We start from the raw sequence: 26,185 nt of genomic DNA on the forward strand, positions 1-26,185 counted from the left end.
TCACACAATGGCTGGTTTTATGTGGTTTTCCATTTCTCTTAGATTAATTTGGAAATGCATCCCCATGAAAAACAGACCCAAGTACAAGAACTTTGGTGAGATTGCTCACAAAATTGTGACAGATCCTGTGTATGTAGCTACCAGCCCATTTCATATCCCCAGATACATCTATTGCTCATCAAGCATCTTTTTGTTGTTATAGAACTGTCTTTACACATGGGCATCTCATGACTCCTGAGTGCTAAGAGCTACTTCTCTACAGCAGTAACTAGTTGCTATCTTTCTCACTGAGAGTGGGACCAAGGGTGATGATACTCCTAAGTGCCACTGTCTCATGAAAACCATCTGGAAATGTGTTCATTTTGAGGCTTCCGGACCTAATCATTGAATACATGTCATGCTTTTTCCATCTAATGAACTTCAAGTGTCTGTAGTTACTTATAACAATAAATATCTTGTAATAATAACAACAACTAATAATTATACTTAAATTACTTATAATAATAATATGTGTATATATTTGCAAGCATATGTTTCTCTGTAATAATAAGAGCTACCATCTTATGGTCATTCAACAGATATTAAAGATGTTTAATTCTAGCCTCCAAATTAGAAAGGTTGTGCTTCCTGACATCTCTATTGAATCTTTTATTTATAAAAACCTTACCCTTAATTACCTTCATCTTATAAAAATAACACACACCTATTACCCATTATTTTTGAAAAAATAATTTTAAGCTGGAATTCTTCATTCTAAAAAAGACCCTTTTCTGTATTATTGCTACTATGACCAAAGCATATTTTCTGAAATAATTTTTAGGTAGGTCTTGACTACTTACTTTGTATGTATATTTAGCAACATAGCTTTGAAATTTTGGCGTTGCACTCCTTGTAGCCTGAGGGTCAATGACAACACACATACATGGGGATAAATTTAACCTGTCTCCTCTTTATTTGATCTGTGGCCATTTGTATTTGTTAAATTAGAAATAATGAGGTGTAAATGTTATTTGACAGAAAATAGTGGTGAATGATTTTTTCCATTTCTTTAAAATAAAAGAATGATTATATATATTTTGTTTTTGTCAAAATCTCCTACACTTCACTGTATTGCAAATTATGAAATCTATCACAAAATGACTAAAAAAAATTATTGAGGGAAATTGTAGTGCTATCCTCAAGGAACAAATCATTAATGTTGATGTATTTCATTCAATTTTAAACATATAAATTTTTCTCTTTTGTTGAAAGCACTAAGATAGAAGGGTTCTTTGTGCCTTTGAGTCAAAACATTTATTTTAAAAATACTTTGTTTTTCTTTCCCTCTGATCCATTTTTCTAAAAAAAAAAATAGAAGTTGTTTCTTTATTTTTTCTTTTCTTTTAATTTTTTCCCCTAGCAAAAACGATTCCTTTGGCATATTTTCTTTCCAAACGTGAAATGAGGTGGAAAATCCTCATTTCACGACAGGAAGGACAAATATTGACACAAAGTTAATATTTGTTAGAACCCTGGAAGCAACCTGAGTATACATACACACTCACAGAGCACACCCACCTTCTTCCTTCTTCTCCACCAGACACCCCTATGTTGCCTCCTTTCTTGGTTTTGAGGTCTAGGATTTCCAGTCTAGTCAGAGCACATTGTATGGCCAGTATATTTTAGAACAGTGGAGTATACACAAAACAAGTGCTCATGTGCACACATGCACACATAAATACAACCTGCTTAATCTAATTTCCCCCACTTAGAGAAGGGCTTCTGGACTTTATCACTGTTCTTGTCCATCTCGAATGCAATAGCATATGCCAAGCCAATACTCACTGGTCACTCAGCATTTATTAAGTCCTGTCCACTCTTGCCTTTCTGAGAGGAATGCCCTGGGGTGCCTGGGCAGCGGCCCTGACAGGCTGTATCACTTATCTATTCACATTGATTATCAAAGTCAGCTGTGGCCAGACCTGGCTTTTTCTCCTTCTTCTCTCAGCCCCTCTTACAAGCACCCCTGCCTGGATTTTCATGAGGAAATAATCAGATTAGGCCTTTCACGGTGAGTTCATATGGAGTTCTCTTTCTCCAGTGTGCTACTAACTGAATAAACGTGTTTAGTGGTAAATTGTAAATGACATTATGATTACCAAAGCCAGCATGGGTTTCATTTAAAAGTGATCAGAATTGCAGACCACAAAAATTGTGACTGGCAGATAAAGCCATTTAGAGAAGTGGGAAAAGAAAAGACAAAAACAAGTGAGAAAGATAATCATTACACAAAGCTAAACCCTCCCCAAATAAGAGAAGTAGGAGGGAAAGAGTGGAGAGGACGCGAAGCCTGAATGCTGTTCAGGAGTAGCACTAGGCTGGACGGTCCCAGTGTGCTCCCACTGGCTATGGCCAGGAGGGTGGAACTGTGAGGTCTGTCTGCCAGTGGGCACAACCTCCCTTAAGTAGTCATGTGTGCTCTCTGACACGGTTCAGAACTACACCCATTTGCAGTCCTCAGCGGACTGCTCCTTTGTGTTTTGTTTTTGCCACATGCCAAAATTAAACACCAGAATTGATTAACTCCAGAGATGACACAGGGAGATGAACGGTAAGGTAATGATGAACCAGCCCATCTCTTGGAAATAAATAAAAAAATTAAATAATATTTCTTCTTTATAATGGTAGGATTCCAAATTTGACCACCAAGATGAATAATGCTTATTGATCATCTTCAGCCTATGCCTTTGTTAAATGAGTGGCTAGACCTTTATACTCCTGGAGAGTAGGATAAAATATTTAAAGGCCAAATGATAATACAAAATAACAAATGGGCTTTTGCCAAACTGGTGATTTGACAAATAACCAAAAACCTTCTCATGTGTGCCTGTCAATAGATTGTGATGAGAGAGTTTTCTCCTGATTGTTACACTCTCTCGTAGTATTTATCATTACATGATACATACACATATAATTCAAAAGGGAAGTTATCTACATTTAAATGTTTCAATTTCAACTTTCCAGAAGCACAAATAGAAGTGTAGAAGTATACTTTTTTCTTCCTAATTATTACTACTAAGCTATGACTTAATTTTTTCTGCCTATGGACTAGGGATAATTAAACTTGTTATTAGAACATTTTAGGGAAAGAAGTTTACAGAAGGAGAGAGGGGAGGTAGGAAGAAGGGAGGGAGGAAGGAAAGATGGAAGGAGGAAGAAAGAGAAGGAGGGATAAATAAGGAGAGAGGGAAACAGTCATTATTTCCACACTACTAAAGAAGAGTATGAGGATGCAATATTTTTGCTTGATGTCTTTGTTTGCCTCTGCCACTATTCAGAAGTCCACCACTCACTATATACTATTTCCAGAATGCATGTCTTAATGTATTTATGAGTTTATCCAGCCTTTTACTGCCTTCCTCCCAAATTTACTCCTGGGTCTGTTTGGAATTCTGAAATTGGAATGAACAAAATCTTCTTATCTTCAAAGAACACTCTTTTTGCACTTTTGCTTCACCTGGAACCTAGCCATCCTCTAAAGATGACATTCCGTTTAAAACCTCTTTAAGTCACACCCTCAAACTGTGAGGTATTTTCCATGTTCCTGTGCTGTTCTCATGCTCTTTATGATATGTACTATACATTAAGTAAAATCCCTGCTCCCCAGAGGCTGACATCAGCTGGTTTTCTATGTGCTTTCCCTACTTCACGGGTCTTAGATTGCCATGATGGGCATTGCTCTCCACTCATTGAAGCCATAGTAAGTGACTTCTTCAACTTTGTTGTGATTAACGATGGAGAACCCATCTAAAACCTCACCTGCTGTAGAGGTAAACAGAGTATCAAAAGGAGAACAAGCAAAGAGTATTTATTATAAGCTTGCTACCATTAGGAAGGTAGCCACTATCACTTTCATATGGTAAAACACAAAATATGAGCAAACTGATTGGAGGCTGTTGGAATGGAGAAGCTGTAGGCAGGCTAACTAGAAGTGGGGCATCTTATATGATTGTTTAGGAATACCTATATTTTCTCTGATTGGTTTTGAGTTGAAAACTGTGGCAGGCCGGCGCCGTGTCTCAATAGGCTAATCCTCTGCCTTGCGGCGCTGGCACACCGGGTTCTAGTCCCAGTCGGGGCGCCGGATTCTGTCCTGGTTGCCCCTCTTCCAGGCCAGCTCTCTGCTGTGGCCCGGAATGGGGAAAATTTTGGAAGCTGTCAGCTATTAATCAAAGTTCAGGCTATTGGCGCTTCATTATTTCAGAGGTTATTGTGTGATCTTCTGGACTAGTTGCTGCAGATAATGGTTTGGCTTCCTGAACTGGCCACTCTAGACTGGATCCTAGTTCTGTTTTTCTATATGGCGTGACCATTGTCTGTCTGTATTTTCACTCTCTCATTGTTCAATTGATCTTCAAGTCCTCTCTAGAAGAATATTTGACACTAGAACAGACTTCAACAAATTTTAATTATTATTGTTATCAGGTATGCTTTTTTCCCTTTTTATCTTACCACTTACATAATCATGCCATCAACATTGTCATCACCACCAACCTTCAAAATCTTGAACTCAGCCATCCTACTTTCAGACCATAACTTGTCAATTTTCATCTCACTTGTTCAAGAGCCTTTCCTTATGACATTAAACCCACTGTCATTTGTATTTTTCTTTTTAAATTTTATTTTATTTTTTTATTTTTTGACAGTCAGAGTGGACAGTGAGAGAGAGAGACAGAGAGAAAGGTCTTCCTTTGCCGTTGGTTCACCCTCCAATGGCCGCCGCGGCCGGCACGCTGCGGCCGGCGCACCGCGCTGACCCGATGGCAGGAGCCAGGAGCCAGGTGCTTTTCCTGGTCTCCCATGGGGTGCAGGGCCCAAGCACCTGGGCCATCCTCCACTGCACTCCCTGGCCACAGCAGAGAGCTGGCCTGGAAGAGGGGCAACTGGGACAGAATCCGGCGCCCCAACCGGGACTAGAACCCGGTGTGCCGGCGCCGCTAGGCGGAGGATTAGCCTAGTGAGCCGCGGCGCCGGCCTGTATTTTTCTAATATACATCAGTTACCTCCTCCATTTCCTTCTTTATGCAACTTAAGTGGAACTGCGCTTCTTTATAGTTATTTGAAAATACTTATAATACCTATGATGCTTTGTCCATTCTTCCCAATAGCCAGACATGAGCCCAACCACAAACAAACTCAGATGTCATCTTTGTCCATGGCATTTGCTCAGTGATTCGCACCACACAGGGTCACTTACTGTGAAGATGGTGAAATGTATGTTTCAGGGCCTTCACTTCTATGAACCATTTCCAAGTCTCCCAGAGAAGTCCTAGCAAGGTATTTACATGAACCTATGTTTTTGTAAAATTCTCCAAAGCAACATATTTTGGCTGAGATTAAATAACTCTCCCTTCCCACTCTAAATTCTCTTTTTTGCAAAGTTCTGTGGGGTTTGCTAGCTATGGACTAGTCACAGCATCTTAGGGATCAGCCAAGGGGAAGGTAGCCATACAATGAATCTGGGTTTAGTAGGACACCATATTTGTGGCTCACAATCACTTCTATGTAAAATGATCACCAGGCATCTGGGTTGATTCACCCAGTGCTGTGTAACAAAGAAGACAGACACTAAGTCACACTTTCTAAGGTGTAAAGAAAATCTGAGAAGTAGAGGAGAATTAGCATTTGATGTGACAGTACCACAATAGCTAGCCTGAGAAAATTTATTCTAATATTATAGTTCATACATGAGGAAAACTTTCTAATAAGTTTTCCATATTTACAACAACTCTAAACATTAATGCATCCCAGTGAATTATGAAGCTGAAAGAAACTATTGATGGAAAATAAAGATCAGTCATCAGGCTACAGGAAAGCTTGAACTATAGTTTTATCTCCAATTTGGAAAATATTACAACACTATTGTCGAGATAAGAAGCTACATAAAAGTGAGCAATAAAAAATAGGAAATAAGTAACACAGAAATGTATTGTGTAAAATTGATAAAAAATGTTGCATTTCTTTGGATTTTATCATGTTTATGCTGCTTATGAGGAGGCTTTATAAACTTCTGATTTTTTTCTCATTTTAAATAACATCCACTTTCACATCTGATTTTGACTTATATATTTGTGCCTGCTTTTACAGAATGGTTCTCTCTCCTTGTATAAACAATACAGAAATACTGAGTTTACCTCTATTCTGCAATGACAGTTTTACATAATTTTCTTTTCTTAAAAAAATATTTATTTGTTTATTTAAAAGTCACAGTTACAGAGAGAGAGAGGGAAAGATAGAGGAAGAGAGAAGAGACAGAGATCTTCCAACCACTGGTTCACTCGCCAAATGGCAGCAATGGTTGGGGTTGGGCCAGTCTGAAGCCAGGAGCCAGGAGTTTCTTCTGAGTCTCCCATGTGGTTGCAGGGTCCCAAGCACTTAGGTCATCCTCTGTTGCTTTCCCAGGCAACCAGCAGGGAGCTGGGTAGGAAGCACCACAGTGCATGCCCCCAAGTTTTCTCAGTTCACAAACATTCAATGCACCCTTGCTCCTCTGATTTCAACTCTCAACACCCTCCCTCACTTGCAGTTCAGTTGATGACCTTGCTTGGTTCACACTCCCATTCCCTCTAAGCAGGTGAGTGTGCCTTCAACCTCCCAACCACCTCCACCAGTGCAAACACTGTGCCCTCTTTCCTACTGCATGGAAAAGAGACAAAGTCTTCCAGCCTATCCCATCCCACCTACTTTAAAAGGACTCTGGATTCTGTTCTTAGCCTCTCCAGGAGCTTGCTGTCTGTCATCCATCCCTTCCAACATAAGTCTCTCCCTTTTGATGACATCTCTCCTGCAGAATTTCTGTTTGTGTTTAAGCACAACAATTTTCCCCCTTGCGCCCACCCACCCTGGTATATTTTAAGGAGCTCTGAATCATCATACCTAAGCCTTAGCTGCTACTCAAAATTTGATTTTGATTGTTAGATTATTTACTTCAATAAAATTAAAGATTTATTATTTTTAAAGACCTACTTTTCAGCTCAGGTAGGATATTTCCTTTGAATATAATCCTGATTGTCAAGACTTCAAGGTTGAAATACCTATTAGAAATAGAGTTATAAAGCCAAAAATAACTACATAATTATTTGGTGGGATTATTTTATTGTATTCTGTCTGTTTCAACTTCCTTTCTAAAAAGGAGGATTTGAGGGGTTTGCATAATAATATATCTACTGTATAATTTTTCCCCAGTAGATAAATTCTACTTGTATGCAGTCTTATCTCTTTTATAAATAGAGAAATCACATCCTAATTTTCATTCTCATACTGTGGTCAAAGGAACTCCAACTCTGACTCCTGAGAAACATAGGGCTAGAGAATTTTCTTTCATAAGCCTAGGTAGTTTTAAAATATAATTTTTATTTATTACATATTTTGACAATATTATTCCTAGGATATCAAAAGTTGTAAAGAATGTATGATTCATCCTTTTTTAGTAGGCTGTTCATACACAGCAGTTTAAAGTATAAAAATAAAAAATTATGAATAGGTACAATTAATGTATCGGCACTGAGCTAGATCATTGGAAATCAAGAAGCTGATTGGCAAAGTTTAAGTATGTGAATTGTTAATTGAGAAGCATGTGTGTCTGGACTTTAGTCCCTAATCCCAGCACAGTCCTTAATAATAATAAGCCAGGTAGCTCCTTATTATTGAAGAGAGAGATGAAATAGTACCATATTTTTGTTGTTAGCAAGTTAAGCAAACACACATAATCCAAGTAGATGTTTATGCGATTTCTTACTTCAGTTCTAACTCACACAAAATCCCCAGGGGTCATGTAGATTTGTGTTTTTTCCTACCCTATCCCCTAGTTCTGAGCTTGGTGTTGAGTCTGAGGTAGGCTATCTAGGGTGCACATGTACTTTGCAACGTGCACCATCAGCAGAGATGGTGACTTCTTGCTCCCACATCCAGGCCTGTTGGGACTCTTCAAATCCGAACCCTTTATCCTCCTTTCTCTTATTCTCCCTCTTAAGATCCTGCCTTTTCTGTGCCCGCTCTCCAACACAGATGATCAGTCATATTCTTATCCATTCAGTGTCACTGCCGAATAGGGGTATAGGTAGAGTTGGCTCCTGAGGGCAGAGAGGGAGTGAGGGACCAGTCTTTATAGTGTGCTGGCTTCTGGGTAGAACATGCAAAAATAAGTAAATAAATAAAAATACCTCTGACACTGGACCTCTTTAAAGATATACCTTCTACTAAGAAAGTTTCTGGGAATTGCTCAAACCACATTATTAATAGCCCACTTTTGTTATTTTGGCCTTGGAAGTCATCTCTCACTAGGAATGAAAGTACAGTTAAAAAATCATATTCCAGCCTGTATATTTATTGAAGGAGTGAGTTAATTGTTCACAAAAACATATCACATCAGAAATTTTGTAGGCAATTAAATTATATGCTTTAAGAGAAGAAGAAAATTCATGTCAACATAGTAAGGCATGATTTCAGTCTTATGTGTTCATATGAAATAGATTTCTAAAAGTGTTGAGCTATCATATACCCATACTAGGCATCATTTGAGGGTCACAATCAATTTTTGTTATATACACAATCATTATTGTTATGACTTGGCTTAAAATTATATTTGAGCTACAGATAATAATCTTACAACTAGACAACTGGCAATTGTGTAAGATGATCTGAAGAATGGGAATTTTGAAAAGATCATTACATATCAATCAATCCTTACATGTTGAGGAATATCCTCAGTTTCAGGTTGGATTTGAACCTTGTGGTAATATAAACATGAGATGTGTAGTCTTCAGAAGTAGCCCCTTAAGGGCACTGATGCCTACTAAGCTGTAATTTATTAAATAACACATAGTTAGTAGCACAGAATGGTTGGGAATCATGTCAACTGAGAGAATGATAATTTTTGTTGAGAGATAGTTCTAAGAATTTAGCAATCTATAGAGGTCACTTTAAGAGACATTTTATGTCCCAGATGAGAAGCTGGAAAAACAAAGGCAGAGAGCTTTGTGAATTATTAATCAATGACATCGACATGGTTGGAAATAATGGAATAAAGGAAGGATAGTAAGCCATTGAGTTTATACCAGGGGAATCAGAGTGTTTGAAAGATTTTCCAAGAGGATATTTCACCTTACTATATCCTATTTGGGAAGAATATAACTGTAGTAGAGATTCATGCATTAGGATCTTAAAGCACACATTCCATGGCCATTAAAATTAGGCAATTAATTTCTGCCATGCTTTTGAAAACAACTTTTGATTTAATGTCAGGGTTTTAATGTTGTGTGATGATAGGGAGCAAAGTGCTTTGTTAAAGTGAATATTGTGGGCGCAGCACTGTGGCATAGCAGGTAAAGCTGCCACCTGCAGTACCAGCATCCCATATGGACACTGGTTCAAGTCCTGGATGCTCCACTTCCTATCCAGCTCTCTGCTATGGCCTGGGAAAGCAGTAGAAGGTGCCCCAGGTGCTTGGGCCCCTGCACCAGCATGAGAAACCCAGAAGAAGCTCCTGGCTCCTGGCTTTGGATTGGCCCACTTCCAGCCATTGTGGCCATCTGGGGAATGAACCAGAGGATGGAAGACCTCTTTCTCTTTCTCTCTCTCTCTGCCTTTGCCACTCTGTAACTCTGCCTTTCAAACACATAAAAAAATCTTTTTAAAAAGTAAATATTGCTTTATATTTGATAAGTCAATTTTCATTTAAATTTGTAATTAAGCATGCAAATTAATCCAATTTCATTTTTAAAGATTTATTTATTTTAAAGAGTTACACTAAGAGAGGGAAAGACAGAGAGAGAGATCTTCCATGTGCTGATTCATTTCCCATATGGCTGCAACAGCCAGCAGTGGGCCAGGCTGAAGCCTGGAGCCTAGGAGCTTCACACACATCTCCCAAATGGAGGGCAGGTGCCCAAGTACTTGGGCCATCTTCTGCGGATTTTCCCAGGCTGTTAGCAGGGAGCTGGATTAAGTGGAGCAGCCTGGACATGAACCAGTGCCCATATGGGTTGCCGACATTGCAAACGGCAGCTTTGCCTGCTTTGCCTCAATGCTGGCTCCCAATTTCTTTTAGAGACATAGAGCAATTCAAACTTTCTGGATTGATTTGGTTAGTTTCTAAGGAATGTATTTCATCTTCATTGTTGAATGTATTATCACAAAGTTTGTTTATAATTGTTTCCTATCCTTTGTCTGTAGGATCTGTAATGCTAATATTTATTTCATCTTTGAAATTGGCAATTTATATTCTCCCTTTAATTTTGAGAGGTTAACTAATTTTGTCGATATTTTCCAAGAGCCATCTTGCTCACATTCTCTGTTGTTTGGTTTCATTGTTGTTCTTTTCTACTTCATTGATTTTTACTGTCATGTTTATTACTTTTCTCTACTTCTTCTCTTTTGCTTACTGGGTTTTGTTGGGCTCTTTTTCTAAATTCTCTCTCTCTCTCTCTCTTTTTTTTTTTTTTTTTTTTTTGACAGGCAGAATTAGACAGTGAGAGAGAGACAGAGGGAAAGGTTTTCCTTTTTCCGTTGGATCACCCCCCCAAGTGGCTGCTATGGCCAGTGTGTTGCGACCAGCCCACTGAGCCATTCCAAAGCCAGGAGCCAGGTGCTACCTCCTGGTCTCCCATGCGGGTGCAGGGCCCAAGGACCTGGGCTATCCTCCACTGCACTCCCGGGCCACAGCAGAGAGCTGGACTGGAAGAGGAGCAACCGGGATAGAATCTGGCACCCCAACCGGGATTAGAACCCGGGGTGCCGGCAACGCAGGCAGAGGATTAGCCTAGTGAGCCACGGCGCCAGCCCTAAATTCTCTTTTTAAAAATGATCTGTAGGTCATTAATTTCTTTTCCAGCTCCAACAAGGTATAATTGACAAATAAAAATTGTGTGTGTATTATATACACATGTACACATATAGAATGTATAATGTGATGTTTGATATACAGACACTGGGAAATGATTACTATGGTTTCAATAAATTTTCTTCCCAAAACTCAAGCAGAGGTTCAAAGTCCAAAGTCTTATGCTAATAGTATTAAGTGGGTAAAAACTTAATCCAGCAATGATGTTTCAAAGTGGGGCCATTACAAAACCATTAAATTAGATTAGGTCATTAGAGTGGAGCCTCCATGAATGAATTATAGTGACTTTATAGAGAATAGTAGGGAAATCATATAGGACAGATAGAAGTACACATGTAGGTCAGCCATGATGTGATGCAGCCCAGGCACGTCCTTGTAACTGTCATCTGAAATATATAGTAAAGAAATATCACAGTGTATTCCATAAATATGTACATTTTATGTCTATTAAGTTTTTTAATTTAAGAAATTTTTGAAAAGTAAAATCATTTTTGAGAGATTGTGGATGTTTTATCACTTATTTATTTTCCTTTATGTTATAGGTACATTTAGAGAAAAGAAGAAATGCACATACCAACCACTGATGCAAGGTTTCATCTGCAAACAGACAGACCAAGTGGTCCTAATTCTTGATAATGCTGATGTAACTTGGGCAATCCAGAAATTATATCCAGTCGTATCTGTGACTAATGGTTTTGTTGACACCTTTAGTCATATAAATGCCAACCCTCCTTGCTCTACTTTTAGGTCTGTATCAACTTTCTATTCCATTTTGCCCACTGGGAAAATCACCAAGGTCTGTTTTATGGATCAGACTCCTGAAGTTTTGCATTTTTTTTTGTTGGGGAACAAAAGTACCTCCAAGCTTCTTCTGGCCGTATTCTACTATGAGCTTCAGAGCCCACATGTTTTCTTACGGGAAACTTTTATTCCACCAACTTTGGGTAAATCAGCTTCCTCACTGCTGGAAGAGAGTATAGGTACCAACTATTTCAACATTATGGATAACTTTTTGTATGTTGTCCTACAAGGAGAAGAGCCCATTGAGATACGTTCAGGGGTTTCCCTTCATTTGGCCTTCACCGTGACGTTTTCAGTGGTAGAAAATGGCTGGGAAATAGTGATCCTTGAAAGACTGACAGACTTCTTACACCTTCACCAAAACCAAATCAGAATTGTTCATACAATGCCTGGCAATGAAGGGACTTTAAAAGCCATTGCTGACAGTAGAGCAAAAAGAAAGCGCAATTGCCCAACGGTGGCTTGTGCCAGTTACTATAGTAGAGTTGGTCACCGTAAACCTCTTATGATGGAAATGAGCTCATCACACAAGGTCTCACCACCACCAACTATGGAAACTGTCTCAACAGTGATTGTTATTGAAATTGGTGATCTTCCATCAGTAAAGAACACTGGACTGATTCCATCCTTGTCAAGTAACAAACTGCAGAATTTGGCTCACCAACTCATCACTGCTCAACAGACTGGTGTATTAAAGAAAGTTCTGAATATAACTACCGGGGCCTTACTGGTGACTCAGCCAAAGGGAATCATTGGCTCTGGGTAAGTAGCAATTGGAGTAGCATCAGAATTAGGGCTGATTTCGTGAGTCCATATTGACATATGTTGTAAATATTGACCTACTTACACTGAATCACATATGTATCTTTTCTTTTCGAGATAAATTTGGAGACATTAGAGATATATTATTAACTTTTATATTTATTAAACTGACACTGTTCATGAGAATTTTATTTCCAGATGCTACTCTTCTTTCATCTTAGTTGTAGTAATGCTAATAAATAAGGAATTAATATTTAATGGGCAGTAATTACTTCTATATAACTATCTCCAAAGGATACAGGACTCATTAGAACTGAAATAAAAGGCAAAATTTATAAGATATGTTTTTACACTTGAAGGCATACTCAACTAATATATTGATCGCCTATCTATACACAGAGTGACATCAAAATGAAAGTTTAGTTAGGTTTTTATATTATGTTTTCCCTGTCTTTGCAATGGAGATAGGTATTCTTTTTTTTAACTCTGTATTAATATGTATGGAAGATGAAAAGAAAACTCAAGTAATTTTTCTCTTGATCTAGTTAATTTTAAGGACTTTGAGAACTGTTAACTTAGGATTTTAGAAAGTACTTATAGTTCATGATTTTTCATATTCTTTTTTTTACACATATGGTAGGATTTCTTATTTTAAGCTATAAAAATAACTGATAATTTTAAACTAAATCAAGGTCATATGCTTAATATTAGGTATTGATTATGGCTAATAAATCATTGACTTCCCCTTCTCACATCCCAAGTTTCAACCCTATTTACATACATGTATTTTCTTTTTTTAACTTTTATTTAATAAATATAAATGTCCAAAGTATAGCTTATAGATTACAGTGGCTTCCCCCCCCATAAATTCCTTCCTACCTGCAACCCTCTCATCTCCTGCTCCCTCCCCCATTCCATTCACATCAAGATTCATTTTCAATTAACTTTATATACAGAAGATAAATTTAGTATATATTAAGTAAAGATTTCATCAGTTTGCACCCACACAGAAACACAAAGTGTAAAGTACTGTTCGAGTACTAGTTATAGCATTAATTTACATTGTACAACACATTAAGGACAGAGATCTTACATGGGGAGTAAGTGCACAGTGACTCTTGTTGTTGACTTAACAATTGACACTCTTGTTTGTGGCATCAGTAATCTCCCTAGGCTCTTGTCATGAGTTGCCAAGGCTATGGAAGCCTTTTGAGTTCGCCGACTTTGATCTTATTTAGACAAGGTCATAGTCAAAGTGGAAGTTCTCTCCTCCCTTCAGAGAAAGGTACCTCCTTCTTTGATGGGCTGTTCTTTCCACAGGGATCTCACTCACAGAGATCTTTCATTTAGGTTTTGATTTTTTGTTGGTGGTTTTGTTGTTGTTGTTGTTTGTGTTGTTGTGTTTTTTTTTTTTTTTTTTTTTTTTTTTTTGCCAGAGTGTCTTGGCTTTCCATGCCTAAAATACTCTCATGGTCTCTTCAGCCATATTCGAATGCCTTAAGGACTGATTCTGAGGCCAGAGGCTGTTTAGGACATCTGCCATTCTATGAGTCTGCTGTGTATCTCACTTCCCATGTTGGATCATTCTCTCCTTTTTAATTCTATCATTTAGTATTAGCAGACACTAGTCTTGTTTGTGTGATCCCTTTGACTCTTAATCCTATCATTATGATCAATTGTGAACTGAAACAGATCAATTTGACTAGCGAGATGGCATTGATTTTTCACATTCTATTAAATATTAGATATTTTTGCCAACAACCAAGCCTTCACCATGTTAATGATATTGTTATGATATACACAGTGGTATGAGAATTCAGAATCTGAAAAAAAAAAAAACAAAGCTAATATATCTCAGCTTATATGTGATTTATTTTTCTTCCCTTTAGTCCAATTTCATTTAGATCCCTCTTAGGTCTTACAAGTATATTGCATGTATGGATACTATTGCTTAATTTTATTTACATTTTACAGTACTAAGTTTTCCTAATCGGCCATCTTCCAAAGATTATTGATATCATATACTATAATAAAGCACTCAGTGAATAGCCAGGCTTTGAATTGAAGGAGAGAAACATCAGCAAGTTGAAGCAATTGAGGTACATAAGAGGGGAACTTGTGGAGGGTGGATCTGGCAGAAATTAAGTCTACGCACCCATGCATGTGATCCATAGCATCTTATCATGAAGAAATGAGACAACTTCAGGAAAGAGACCACCATTATATTTTACCCACCATCCGCCATAGCTGTCATGTTTTCACTTTTAAGTCAGTTTAATGAATTCCTGATTTGATAGGAAACTGCTGAACGTGTATATTACAGCATTAATTTCCTTTTGGAATATCTTATATCCTCCATTTCCCTCTATTTCTCTACCATTTTAAGAGAGATTTTTCTCCACAGATGACAACTGTAAATCTTCAAAAGATTTACAGGAAATATTGCTTTCTAAGGATATCTGGGATAGTATTCAGCTCAACAACTTGTTGCCATTTTAGATACAGTTCCAGGAGAGTAATACCTACTTTTAAGAAACTAGTTGATAGGGCCGGCGCCGTGGCTCAATAGGCTAATCCTCAGCCTGCGGTGCCGGCACACCAGGTTCGGGTCCTGGTTGGGGCGCCAGATTCTGTCCTAGTTGCCCCTCTTCCAGGCCAGCTCTCTGCTATGGCCTGGGAGTGCAGTGGAGGATGGCCCAAGTACTTGGGCCCTGCACCCCATGGGAGACCAGGATAAGTACCTGGCTCCTGGCTTTGGATCAGCGCAATGCGCTGGCCGCAGCGCGCCAGCCACGGTGGCCATTGGAGGGTGAACCAACGGCAAAAAGGAAGACCTTTCTCTCTGTCTCTCTGTCTCTCACTGTCCACTCTGCCTGTCAAAAACAAAACAAAACAAAAACTACTAACTTCTTCTTTATGGAGAGAAATAGAGTTTCTCTCTATTTTAAGTAAATAAGTACCTAGTGAATTGTCCTCTTATGGTCTTTATCCTGTGCTGGAGGTGTCTGGATATATGATGCCTCTGTTTGGATAAAACATTTCAAAAAACTGTTTCCCAACTTTGAAAATTTTGATGACCTATATTGTCATTTGTTGTTGCAACACCTTTTTTATTTTTCCAGATTTATGCCATTTTCAAGTTAGGCAGCTTCAGTGGAATTTGTAGAGAATGAGAACAGATAAACATATATCCAAGTTGCCCTTCAAAACTGGGTTTTCCCCACCAGGCTACTACTTCTGTACACTCTCTTCTATTTGTTATCCAGGAATGATGTATTGCTTGCCTTCCTTTTCCCTTTTCCTTTCCTTTTGCTCTCTTGAATGTCTTTCCCTCCTTTATCTTCTTATTTTTCTCACCTCATTAAGTTCCACACTAGAAAAAAATCTAAATAATATTCTTTACTATATAGTAAATGCCAAAATGTATGTGATCGACAAAATTTCTAAACTGCCACCCAGGGTTGTGCCCTTCTCATCCCCAGAACCTCTAAATATGAAGAAATAGCACTCTTAAGATACGATGTGATATTTTACAGTTGATCTTAAGTTAGGGAGAATATCTTGAATTGTCAAAGTGGGCTCAATCAGACATATTAGCCTTTAAAAGAGAAGAGTTTTCTGCGGGGGCAGAAGAAAGAAATAGAAGAAGGCAGCAAGATTCAAAATATGAGAAGGATTTTATGTGTCACAGCTGTTAAGATGGAAGAGGGTACATCGTAAGGAATGCAGGTAAACTGTATGCATAGAGAATGAATACTGGCAGCCAGCCAGCCAGCAAGGAAACAGGGGCCTCAGTCCTACACTAATAGGAAATGTGTCAACAACCTGAATGACCTTGGAAGTGGATTCTTTTTGATAACTTCTATACAAGCAGGGAAACTATCCAAGCCTATCTGGACTCCTGACTCACTCTTGATGTATAATATGACACTGTGGGACTGTCTTTCTGTGTGTGCAGGTGTGCATGAGTGTATGTGTGTTCTGTTGCATTAATGGCTTTGTAGATCCCCATGTTCTGCAAGAAGACCATCCCATACAGGTAACTTGGGATATAGAAAGCCAGGAGATCCATCAGGTTATTCAAATCTATTGGCACCAAGTTGCATTTACTGTCTCCTCTTCTCCATCGACCTGTGTTTCCTAGATGCCTGCTTTCTAGGGATAGAATCATCTAGGGACAGAATCTTTTATTCAACATCAGGGAATGTTCGCTTCAGGATGGGTAAAATGTTCATCCTAGAAGAGATTCCAGTATTGCCAGCTTTTCTTTCCTTCCTCATGGCAAAACCAAAACTCTATAATCAAAGAATATCTGTATGTCACTTTTTCTTTTACTAATTTGTTAAGTTGTCTAGATAGCAAAATTCTCATAATATTTCATGTATGTGTCTCTGAGGGAGAATGAAATGTTCTGAATAAACAAGCTCTCTCTACAATTAAAAATTGTTCTATAATCACTAGCATTTTCAAAAGTCTTCAACTCTCAAAAAACACAAAGATTATATAGTAGTTAGCCTTATTAAATAGGAAATATGTGGACCATTCAAATTTTTATTGATGATTCATAATCATTTAAACTATCATTTATTTCACAGCCCTGTTTCTGCAGTTATGCCCTTGGGGACTATTGTTCTTACACTAAATGGTCCTAGACCACTAAATCTTTAATTCTTGCTCTGTGCCTTATTTTTTTCCTGCTATTTTCCTTATGAGCAAGATTTTAATTGTAATCTATTGCTTTTGTTGACATATCTGCATCCATGCACACGTATTCTAATTCTAAAATTGAACCACAGTATTTGAAAATCAAATAATTTAAGATTTATGTGTACATAAGGTGAAGTCCTAGGTAAATATAATAGAATCATGACAGCTTACATTTCAATGCTTTTATTCCTCCAATATTAAGCAGTTATTATGTCCAAAATATTATATGACCCCAATAAAATCCTAGAGATTTAAAAATTTATTTCTAAGGAAGACAACATTTACTCAACTGCTTAATGAGAATATTTTATATTAAATCATATTCCACGTCTGTTATTGGACCTGCTTAATCATTAATCTAGTTTCTCCTAAAATTGAGTATATTTTAGTTTTGTAATATTAGGTGGTAAAACTCTCAACTTGCTGTATTTTCCACAGAATCTAAGCTCATAATCCTTTATAATAAATTATCATTCAATACTTATCACAAATAATAAAATGTAGTCTGTTTCATTTCTCTACTATTTTTAACCCATATCTATATTTAATCCCTTCCATTAGAAAGATTTCCAAAATCAAAGACTACCAAACACTGATAGATGCAAATGTAATGGTTTTAAAGCAAGGAGTCTAAAACAAGTACATTCAACTCAAAGTCAAGAAATAGGAAAACTAACCTGGTCTTTTTCTTATGAAAAAGACTTTCAGTTGTTTCTGTTTCCTGGCTAGACTCTATATGTATGACTGTGCAGTTGCTCAGTACACAGAGAGATTTTTTAATATATTATATAGGATCTTTATCAAAAACTCTGCATTTCTATTCTCCTAGATGAAATGTTCATGCCATATTTATTGTAAAATGTTTAAAATGATTGACCAATTAAAATACTTAAGTTTGGATCTCTCTAAATTTTTGCTTGTAATTAACACTATTTGAAGATGTACCATTTATTCTGTGTCTTTATATTCTCTTGGTACTGCAATCTACATTTAGGGTCACTCAAGTCACAAATTAAAATAACATATTCTAAGGAGTCACAAAAGTTTCATCTTAAGTATTACAGGAGTGAATTAAGCACATTGCTTGAGGAGTGCAGCGGAACATGAAGTTGGCCAAACAAAAGTGGGTGATTGTCTTCCAAAGGCATTTAGTGACCTAAGGGCAGAGGGATTGCATGACTTGGAAAAATGTTACTACAGAAACACATACTGAGTGCTTAGTGTGCCAGATGTGGGATCACTAGACCACATTGCCACAAGAAAACTGACACATCAGAAGATAGTTCTTTTGTTCTAGGAGTACACAGCCACTAAGGGAATCTGACTAGGTTAAAACAAGAGCATAAGGAAACTAAATGAAGTAGAGTGGTATACATTAACTCAGAAGAGTAGCCAGGAAAGTAATTTTGTCTAACAAGTTATATGGCAGAGTATTCCTGAGGAGCAGAGGTTATGAGATTTTATTTATCTTTGCATATCCTGTAGAAGTTTGTATATAGCAAGAGAGTTAATATATGCTTATTAAATGGAATTGACTAGGAAAAGTAGTTTTCTCCCAGGGTACAGAATCATCCAAACTTTGTTTATGGAGTTGGGGAGACAGAGAGAAGGGGGGAGGGAGGGAAGGAGTTAGAGAGAGAGAGAGAGAGAGAGAGAGAGAATGAATCTCCCATCCGCTGATTCACTCCTGCAAATGCCTGCAACAGTAGGGCTGGGCCAGGCCAAAGCTCAAACCTGGAAACCATTAACTTAATCTAGGCCTCCCATATGGATAGCAGAGACACACTTACTTGAGCCATTCTTTGCTGCCTCCCAGGGTGTCCATTAGCAGGAAGTTGGAATTAGGAGCAGAGCTGGGACTGGAACTCAGGTACTCTCCTAATATATGCAGGTGTTTGAAGTGACATCTCAACTGCTAGTACAAAACTACACCGTCATCCCGACATTAGAATTCAAGTCCCCTCTTAAATATATAGACTATTCTGCCTTATCTACCCTATTAAAACAAGAGAGAGAGAAAATGCTCAAAACACCCTGAAGCATTTATTCAAAATGTAAGGCCCTTTGACCAAAACCTGGCTTAGTAGCTTTAAGGAGGAGAAAGTTGAGGAGGGAGTATCTAATCACCCACCCCCACCCCAACCCATTCATCCATTACCACAGTCGGTTTTTCCCAGGGTCAATTTTTCACCAATAGCATTTACTTGTTTATCTGTTTGCTGGATTTGTCATAAAATAGAAATAATCCTGTGTGCCACAGAGCAAACATTTCTGATCTGTGCATTAAAATGCCAGAGTTGGAGTGAACAGTGGTGAATTTGGAAATCTCTTGATTTTTTTTTTTCTTTTTTATCTTACTCTTAAGCATTAGATGAAAGAAAAGATTCTTCCACATACCTGAATGGGTATAGGGAGCTGTTAAAAAGTGGTTAAAACTGAGAGAGATGGAGGGAACTTTCCTCCCCATTTTTTAAAGTTTGGCTGTAGGTCCTTCTGCCTGCAGGCTACAGTCACATTAGCTGTTGGAAATTGGATAACGACAGCACAATGACAAATCCAGGTTGCTTGCAATAAGTTGCTAATCCCTTTGCTTTAATATTGGAGCAGCGTGTAATGATGTTTGGACATCACTCCAGTTTACTGACGACCCCACTGGGGCCAGCAATAGAACCTTACAACTGTCTAACAAGGTGTCAGGTGACTCCCGTCGTCACAGCAACGGACACTGGAATCTAATCTTCCCTCTATCCCTTCTAGCACCCAATAACGCCTAGATTATATAAGTGGCCCATCATTGCTTGGTAACTTGAATCAATTAACGTTAATTCGCACAATGCTATGATGTATTGTGATCACTTTCATTTCAGGGAAGGGGGAGAAATTGCTATAAGTCACCTAAAATGAGGTTGTCTGTGGTGCTGAGGTATTAATTGGGTGTCCATATTAAATGCAAAAGGAGCCCCATTGTGAAAGGAAAGTGGATGAGTGACTCTCTTGGCTGCTATTGACCTATCAGAAGAAGACAGTGCCCTTTTCCTTTGCTTTTATCTATTACAGTTTTCCCTATTGCGTGTCAAGTTGATGTATTATAAAAAATTCATTTGGTGACCTTTCACCCCCTTAGCAGATTAAACAATTTCACTTCGATGGCATCATTAACAGGACCCTGCATTTAATGATGATTTCTCTAAAAGGCCACGGAGATTCGATTTTAAGCTAACAGATTTATTGCACTATTATAACATATCGTAAAAAACTGTACCACCTACGGTCAGGTTTTAGGATAGAAACTGCTTAAGAGTTTATGTGGAGCTTAAAGTGGTATTACCTTGGGATATGCTGTAGCAGCAAGTCTCTGACCTCCAGTGAGATGCTGTTTACATTTAATAAGAGATGTTTGCTCACAATAAACTTTAAAGTGTGTCAGGGATGGGCCTTTCTGCGGGTGTTCAGGCAGCTGAACACCATTCCTTAGTCTCCGGACAGCAGTGTGCTGACATCAGAATCTCTGATGGGGTCTTTCAGTTTCTTTAACTCAGACTGCTTGCCTGCATCCCTCATCAGAAAGCATTTAAAGAGTAGAATAAGGCAGAAATGGGGTAAGAAAATAATGTAAAAGTTTTCCAATAACCTGGAATCTATAAAATTAATACCATGGATTTTTTTGATGTGGTTTAAATTGTTCCCTTCACAAAACGAAAGGAGCCTTAAACACTATGCCATACAAACGACAGGATGATTGGGCTAGCATTTGTTGAATTGCCAGGCATTGACTTCAGCATAGAGATCAGAGTCCTAGTTGGTTGAAGCTTCCTATCAAAACTTCGTATTTTGTGATCCATTGTATTTGCTTTCCCATTATTTTCTTTTTGGCAACTAATCTTCACCTTTATCTGACACAATAAATAAATTCTTCATCCTTTCCTGCTTGCATGGTGGAGGGAAAATTTGGTAATAAATAATTGCTTCACAAGCACTGAAAATGGGGAAGTGAGGGTGTCTTAAAATTTATTTTAAAGATGGATCAAACAACTGAGAGAAAGAAAGTGAGAGAAAGAGAGGAGAGATAGAAAGAGACAGAGAGACAGAGAGAGAGAAAGAAGAAATATATACAGAGAGAATATGGCCATCTACTGGTTCTCGCAACCACCTGGGACCAGAGCCAGGCGTTAGGACCTCAATCTGGACCTCCCAGGTCTGAATCATCAGGACTGGGACTGGGAGCCAAAGATGGGCGTTGAACCCAGGTACTCTGATATGAGATACAGGTAAACTTAACTGCTACGCCAGTCTCCCACCACCCCCATTTTTTATTTGCTTTTTAAAATAAAAGCCTTGTTAGATCTGCAGAAGGTTATTTAATGGATAACTCACCAAGGGATGCTCTATGTTAGGGTACTATATGATTTCTAGGTATTTCTATTAAATTGCCAAATATCTGTTACATGGCTATGATGTGTAATACCCAATAAACTTAATGGAAACATAAGTGTATAGTGTTCTTTTAATAAAGCTAGCTCTATCACCAAAATGCCAAACTCTGGGTAAAAGATTATGAAGTGTCATGAATTATCTATTTTTCTGCATTCCATTTTATCGCTAAATTACATCAGCAGTTAAATGCTGCAATGAGTTGAGAGACAATATAGCTCATTCATTAACCACTAAAGTCCCTGTCCAGTACTTTTTGGTTGCTTAGGCAAGTTGCTTAAGCCTGTTTAGAACTCAGATTCTTAATATATAAATAAGAGTACCTACCTTATAGCATCATTTTAGCAATGCGAATGAGTTTATACATAAAACATTTTAATAGTACATGGTTTAAGTAAATATCAGTTATTCAGCAAGTATTCCATGCAATTAAAATAAAATAATTAATGGTGCAGTTATTGAAGCTACTTAGGGCAAGCACACTAGGAGAATACAATGTGAAGGGGTTGTTGTGAGGATTATATGAACTACTTTGAGGAAAACAGTAGTGTGCTGGAGTTTGCTCTTGGGCATCTCTTCCCGGGTCGATTTAGTGATGTTATCATGCTTCCTTAGAATCAGCTATTACTGGAGGATTTATACCATGGAAATTGAAACACGTTAGCCATCAGGACATTTTGCGGAGGGAGAGTTCACTTCATAGCCTAGTAGTGAACATGTTGATGTCCTCTAAGTATTTTATTCTGATACATTCTTTCACTGAGGCTTTGGAGGGGGGGTGCAGATAGGAAGGTTTATCTTGATAAAGACATAAATTCAGAATTTATTCTTTTCCCCATTCCATCCATTTAAAAAAATCATGGCTAAATAAACTTTTCAAAAATTATAAAATTGTCCTTTGGTGTAGAGTCCTGTTCACTACATAATATAGGCAACTGTGAATCTTTTCACTGGCCATCAGGGATGAATATTATGGAAAAGAGCTACCGTAGATATATTTGGTATCCAACGGAGTCATTCTATTTGTTTTTCTATCTTCCAGAAACACAAGCAGTTTTAAAACTGGGAACTTGATATATATTCAACCCTGTGCTCTCTCAGTCCTAGTCCAGCCTTCGGATGGAGAAGTGGGAAAAGAGCTTCCTGTGCAACCACAACTCGTTTTTCTGGATGAGCAAGTAAGATTTCTTGGGGCACAAGCTTTCTGAGAAGCTGGTAGCATGTTGCATTTAGCCTATAGTTTGGTTATTGTCATCATCAACACATGTTTTCAGAGTGCCCACTGTGTGAAATCTGCACTTACAACTTTTCACTATTTTTATCCTTTTCCTTTCAGTTCACAATCTGCCTACCTTCTGTTTTTCTGTGAGTGTTCAGAATTTGATCAAGGGTAAATAAGAAGTTCTGATAGTTTTCTTTTCAAAGCATTTTTGAAGTAGGTCTCGAAATGTAGTCTTCTCAAAAAAGTGCATGTGAAGAAACCTCTTCACATGCTAATAAAGGAACGTATGATGTCATATAAGAATTACAGTTTTCTGTTACTTTGAGTTATCTCTCTAATATGAAGTCAAATAAATTATGAGCAAGAGGCTTCTTGCTTAATTCCTTTTTTATAATTTTAGTAGTGACTTAATTTTTTTTCTTTTTAAATTTTAATTGTACATTTTTGTGAAGATGCAAAGTGATGCTTCAATATGTATATACAGTATATAATGATGAATTTAGGGTAGTCAGTATTAAAAATTGATGAATGTGTAATAATATTTATATTTCTGGGATACAATGTGATTTTTTAATACATCTATATGAAGTGTACTTTTTAAATCTAGGTAATTCGTATTTCCATCTTATCATTGCTTTGTATCCTTCTATCTTTTCTCTTCGGTTTAAAACATATTTAATAGGTTATTGTGAAATATAGAAACCCTACTATGCTGTTGAATACCAGAACTTATTTCTTCCATATAACTAATTTGATAACTGTTACTCAACCTCCCTCTATCTCCACTCCACCCCTTTCCTAGAGGCTAATAGTTACTATTCTGTATTCAGATCCATTTGTTTTTAGCTTCTACATATGAGAGAGAACACATGGCATTTGTTTTCCTCAGTTTGATTGATGTGTTCTGTGTTTACTTTGGTTTCAGGCTCCATATCCTATGATTCTATATTCCCTCCCTCCCTCCCTTCCTTCCTTCCTTCCTTCCTTCCTTCCTTCCTTCCTTCCTTCCTTCCTTCCTTCCTTCCTTCCTTCCTCCTCTCTCATTTATTTCTTATTTATCTATTAATGGTGAAAATGTGAAATATGATCTACTGATCAGCCTTCTACTATTTAAAATACATCCTTTGACATATTTGCAGGAAGAGGTCCATGGAGCTGAGGTCTATACTTGAAAACCTGTTAATTTTGATCTACTCAGTCATTCACCCAACTCTCTCCTGCTTTCTTCTCTAAACCGTTCCTTCATTATTAATCCTCAAGGCAATACCCCTCTTTTATGAACTTACCTTTCCATTCTCCTCCTTCTCCGCCCTGATGCCACTTTCTTATAATAATCTCCCTTCTCTTCTTTCAATAAGCTAATGTTTATATATTCTTTTGAAAATATTTATTTATTTATTTGAAAGGCAGAGTTACAGAGAGGTAGAGGAAGAGACAGAGAGAAAGGTCTTCCTTGCTGGCCCACTCCCCAATTGTCCGCAACTACTGGAGCTGTGCTGATCCAAAGCCCGGAGCCTCCTCCATGTCTCCCATGGGAGTACAGGGGCCCAAGGACTTGGGCCATCCTCTACTGCTTTCCCAGGCCATTGCAGACAGCTGGATTGCAAGTGGAGCAGCTGGGACTAGAACTGGTGCCCACATGGGATGCGGGCACTGCAGATGGCGGCTTTACTGGCAATGACACAGCGCTGGCCCTATATATTCTTAAGAATCAACTTATTTATCAATTTTCTTCCTTTGCTTATTTCTACTGCATATATGCTTCCCAAAACTTCTGGGGTAGGAGTTATGGCCTAATAGGATGCCAGTTGGGCTGCTCATATCCCTTGTTGGAGTGCCTGGCCCTGATCTTGACTCCAGCTTCCTGCTAGTGTGAATCCTGAGAGCCAGCTGTGATGGTGTAGGTGACTGGGTTCTTGCCACCATATGGGAAATATGAAGTGAGTTCCTGGCTTCTGGCTTTGGCCCAGCCCTGGCCATTTCGGGCATTGGGTAGTGAGTCAGAGGATGAGAACACTCTATCTCACTCCTCTAAATGAATAATTAAAACACACACAAAACAGCTTATGAGTGTCTTTTCTTTTTAACATAACTTAAAAAAAATTTTCTCTGAATCCACCTCTTCCCCACCCCACATTTCCAGAATCGAAGAGTGGAATCCTTGGGACCTCCCTCAGAGCCTTGGACTGTTTTAGTTTCCCTGGAAGGGACATCAGATTCTGTGCTAAAAGGTAGATATCTGTCACTTTCTCATATTGTTACTTTATCTGCACATAAAAATGTTTGCCTCCTTTAGGAATTTATAGTGCAGTTGGGAAACTGAATTTCTTTGGTAATTTTTAAAGAATCTCTTTCATTCACATGTCTATAATGCCAGTGTCTCTGGAAAGGTAGTTTGGGAATGAAATACTGCCTAATGACAGGAAATATTCAAGGAGTCACCTTCTCTTCTCACTTCCCTTGCGTGATAAAGAAGCATTTTTATCGTACTTGTATCCTCAATATGATGTAAGCAGAAGAGCATGAGATCTTTGGTTCTCAAATTCCAGTTTTTCTACAGACTAGTCAGTACCCCAGTGACAGACACTTGTTTGATACAGTGTCATGGGCAGGCCTTCGTAGCAATGCCCCAGAGTCACTGCGGTCTCTGTGGGGAAAGAGGAACTCCTGCCTTCGATATTATCAACAGTAAATGTGTTGATAAATCCAATAGTACCTGAAACAGACAAGCCCTCAGAATTAATTTCTTCTTTCCATCTGCCACCCTCCCACCTTCTTGTTTGATCCCAGCACCACTGATCTATCTACATTCCTTGAGGTTATATGTATGAAAATCAAAAGGAGTATTATTTAAAATGAGGATTCCTAAGAAACGGCTCAAGATAGTTTGATTAGATATTCTGTATACAGAAAGCATGGATGTGAATTTTAGGACCTGGCCTAGCAAAAAGCATGTACTACATGATTTTATGAGGAAAACATTTTTTGAGTGCTAATTCCCTGTCTTGCTCACAGAAAACAAGCAAACAAGCAAAATCCTCTTGAAATGCAACCTATTCAAAGAGATAAGAAGGTACCTGCAAGTCTTGTAGTGGACTATGACAGATTGGCAACTTAGAATCCATAAAAATTAGTTCTGTAACTGCAACAGGTTCATCCCATTTTTATTTTAGAGTTTAAAAATACATACTCTTTCATTAAAAACTAGTTCAGTCATTGTGTTTTTGCATTTTAAAACAGGAAAAGATGTGATCCATAGAAAAAAAACTGAAGGAGAATGTAGAAACATAAAGAAAGAAAGGGACCTAATAAGTGAGACAAAGCAAGGAAGTCAGATAGATAGGCTGGAGCTAAACAACAGAGGACACGGAGACCACAGTGGA

General features: G+C 38.0%; 1 protein-coding gene across 24 annotated transcripts in view; it reads left to right on the forward strand.

The window, feature by feature from the left end:
* The window catches only part of PKHD1 (PKHD1 ciliary IPT domain containing fibrocystin/polyductin), a 524,425-nt gene that overhangs the window by 463,955 nt on the left and 34,285 nt on the right, over positions 1-26,185 (forward strand). For 20 of the 24 annotated variants that reach the window (XR_016234007.1, XM_089333174.1, XM_089333175.1 and 17 more), the window contains 3 exons: positions 11,422-12,442; positions 22,623-22,758; positions 24,946-25,033. Coding sequence is in view for 19 of the 24 variants with exons in the window: in XM_089333174.1 (XP_089189300.1) it covers positions 11,422-12,442; positions 22,623-22,758; positions 24,946-25,033 (1,245 nt within the window). In the remaining 5 variants the exon portion in view is untranslated. The remainder of the gene's footprint in view (positions 1-11,421; positions 12,443-22,622; positions 22,759-24,945; positions 25,034-26,185) is intronic. The other 4 variants (XR_016234005.1, XR_016234006.1, XR_016234008.1 and 1 more) reach the window with 1 other exon arrangement.

This window comes from Oryctolagus cuniculus, chromosome 5 (genome assembly GCF_051225735.1).
Source record: "Oryctolagus cuniculus isolate XC-2025 breed Fujian yellow rabbit chromosome 5, ASM5122573v1, whole genome shotgun sequence".
NCBI classification, from domain to species: domain Eukaryota; kingdom Metazoa; phylum Chordata; class Mammalia; order Lagomorpha; family Leporidae; genus Oryctolagus; species Oryctolagus cuniculus.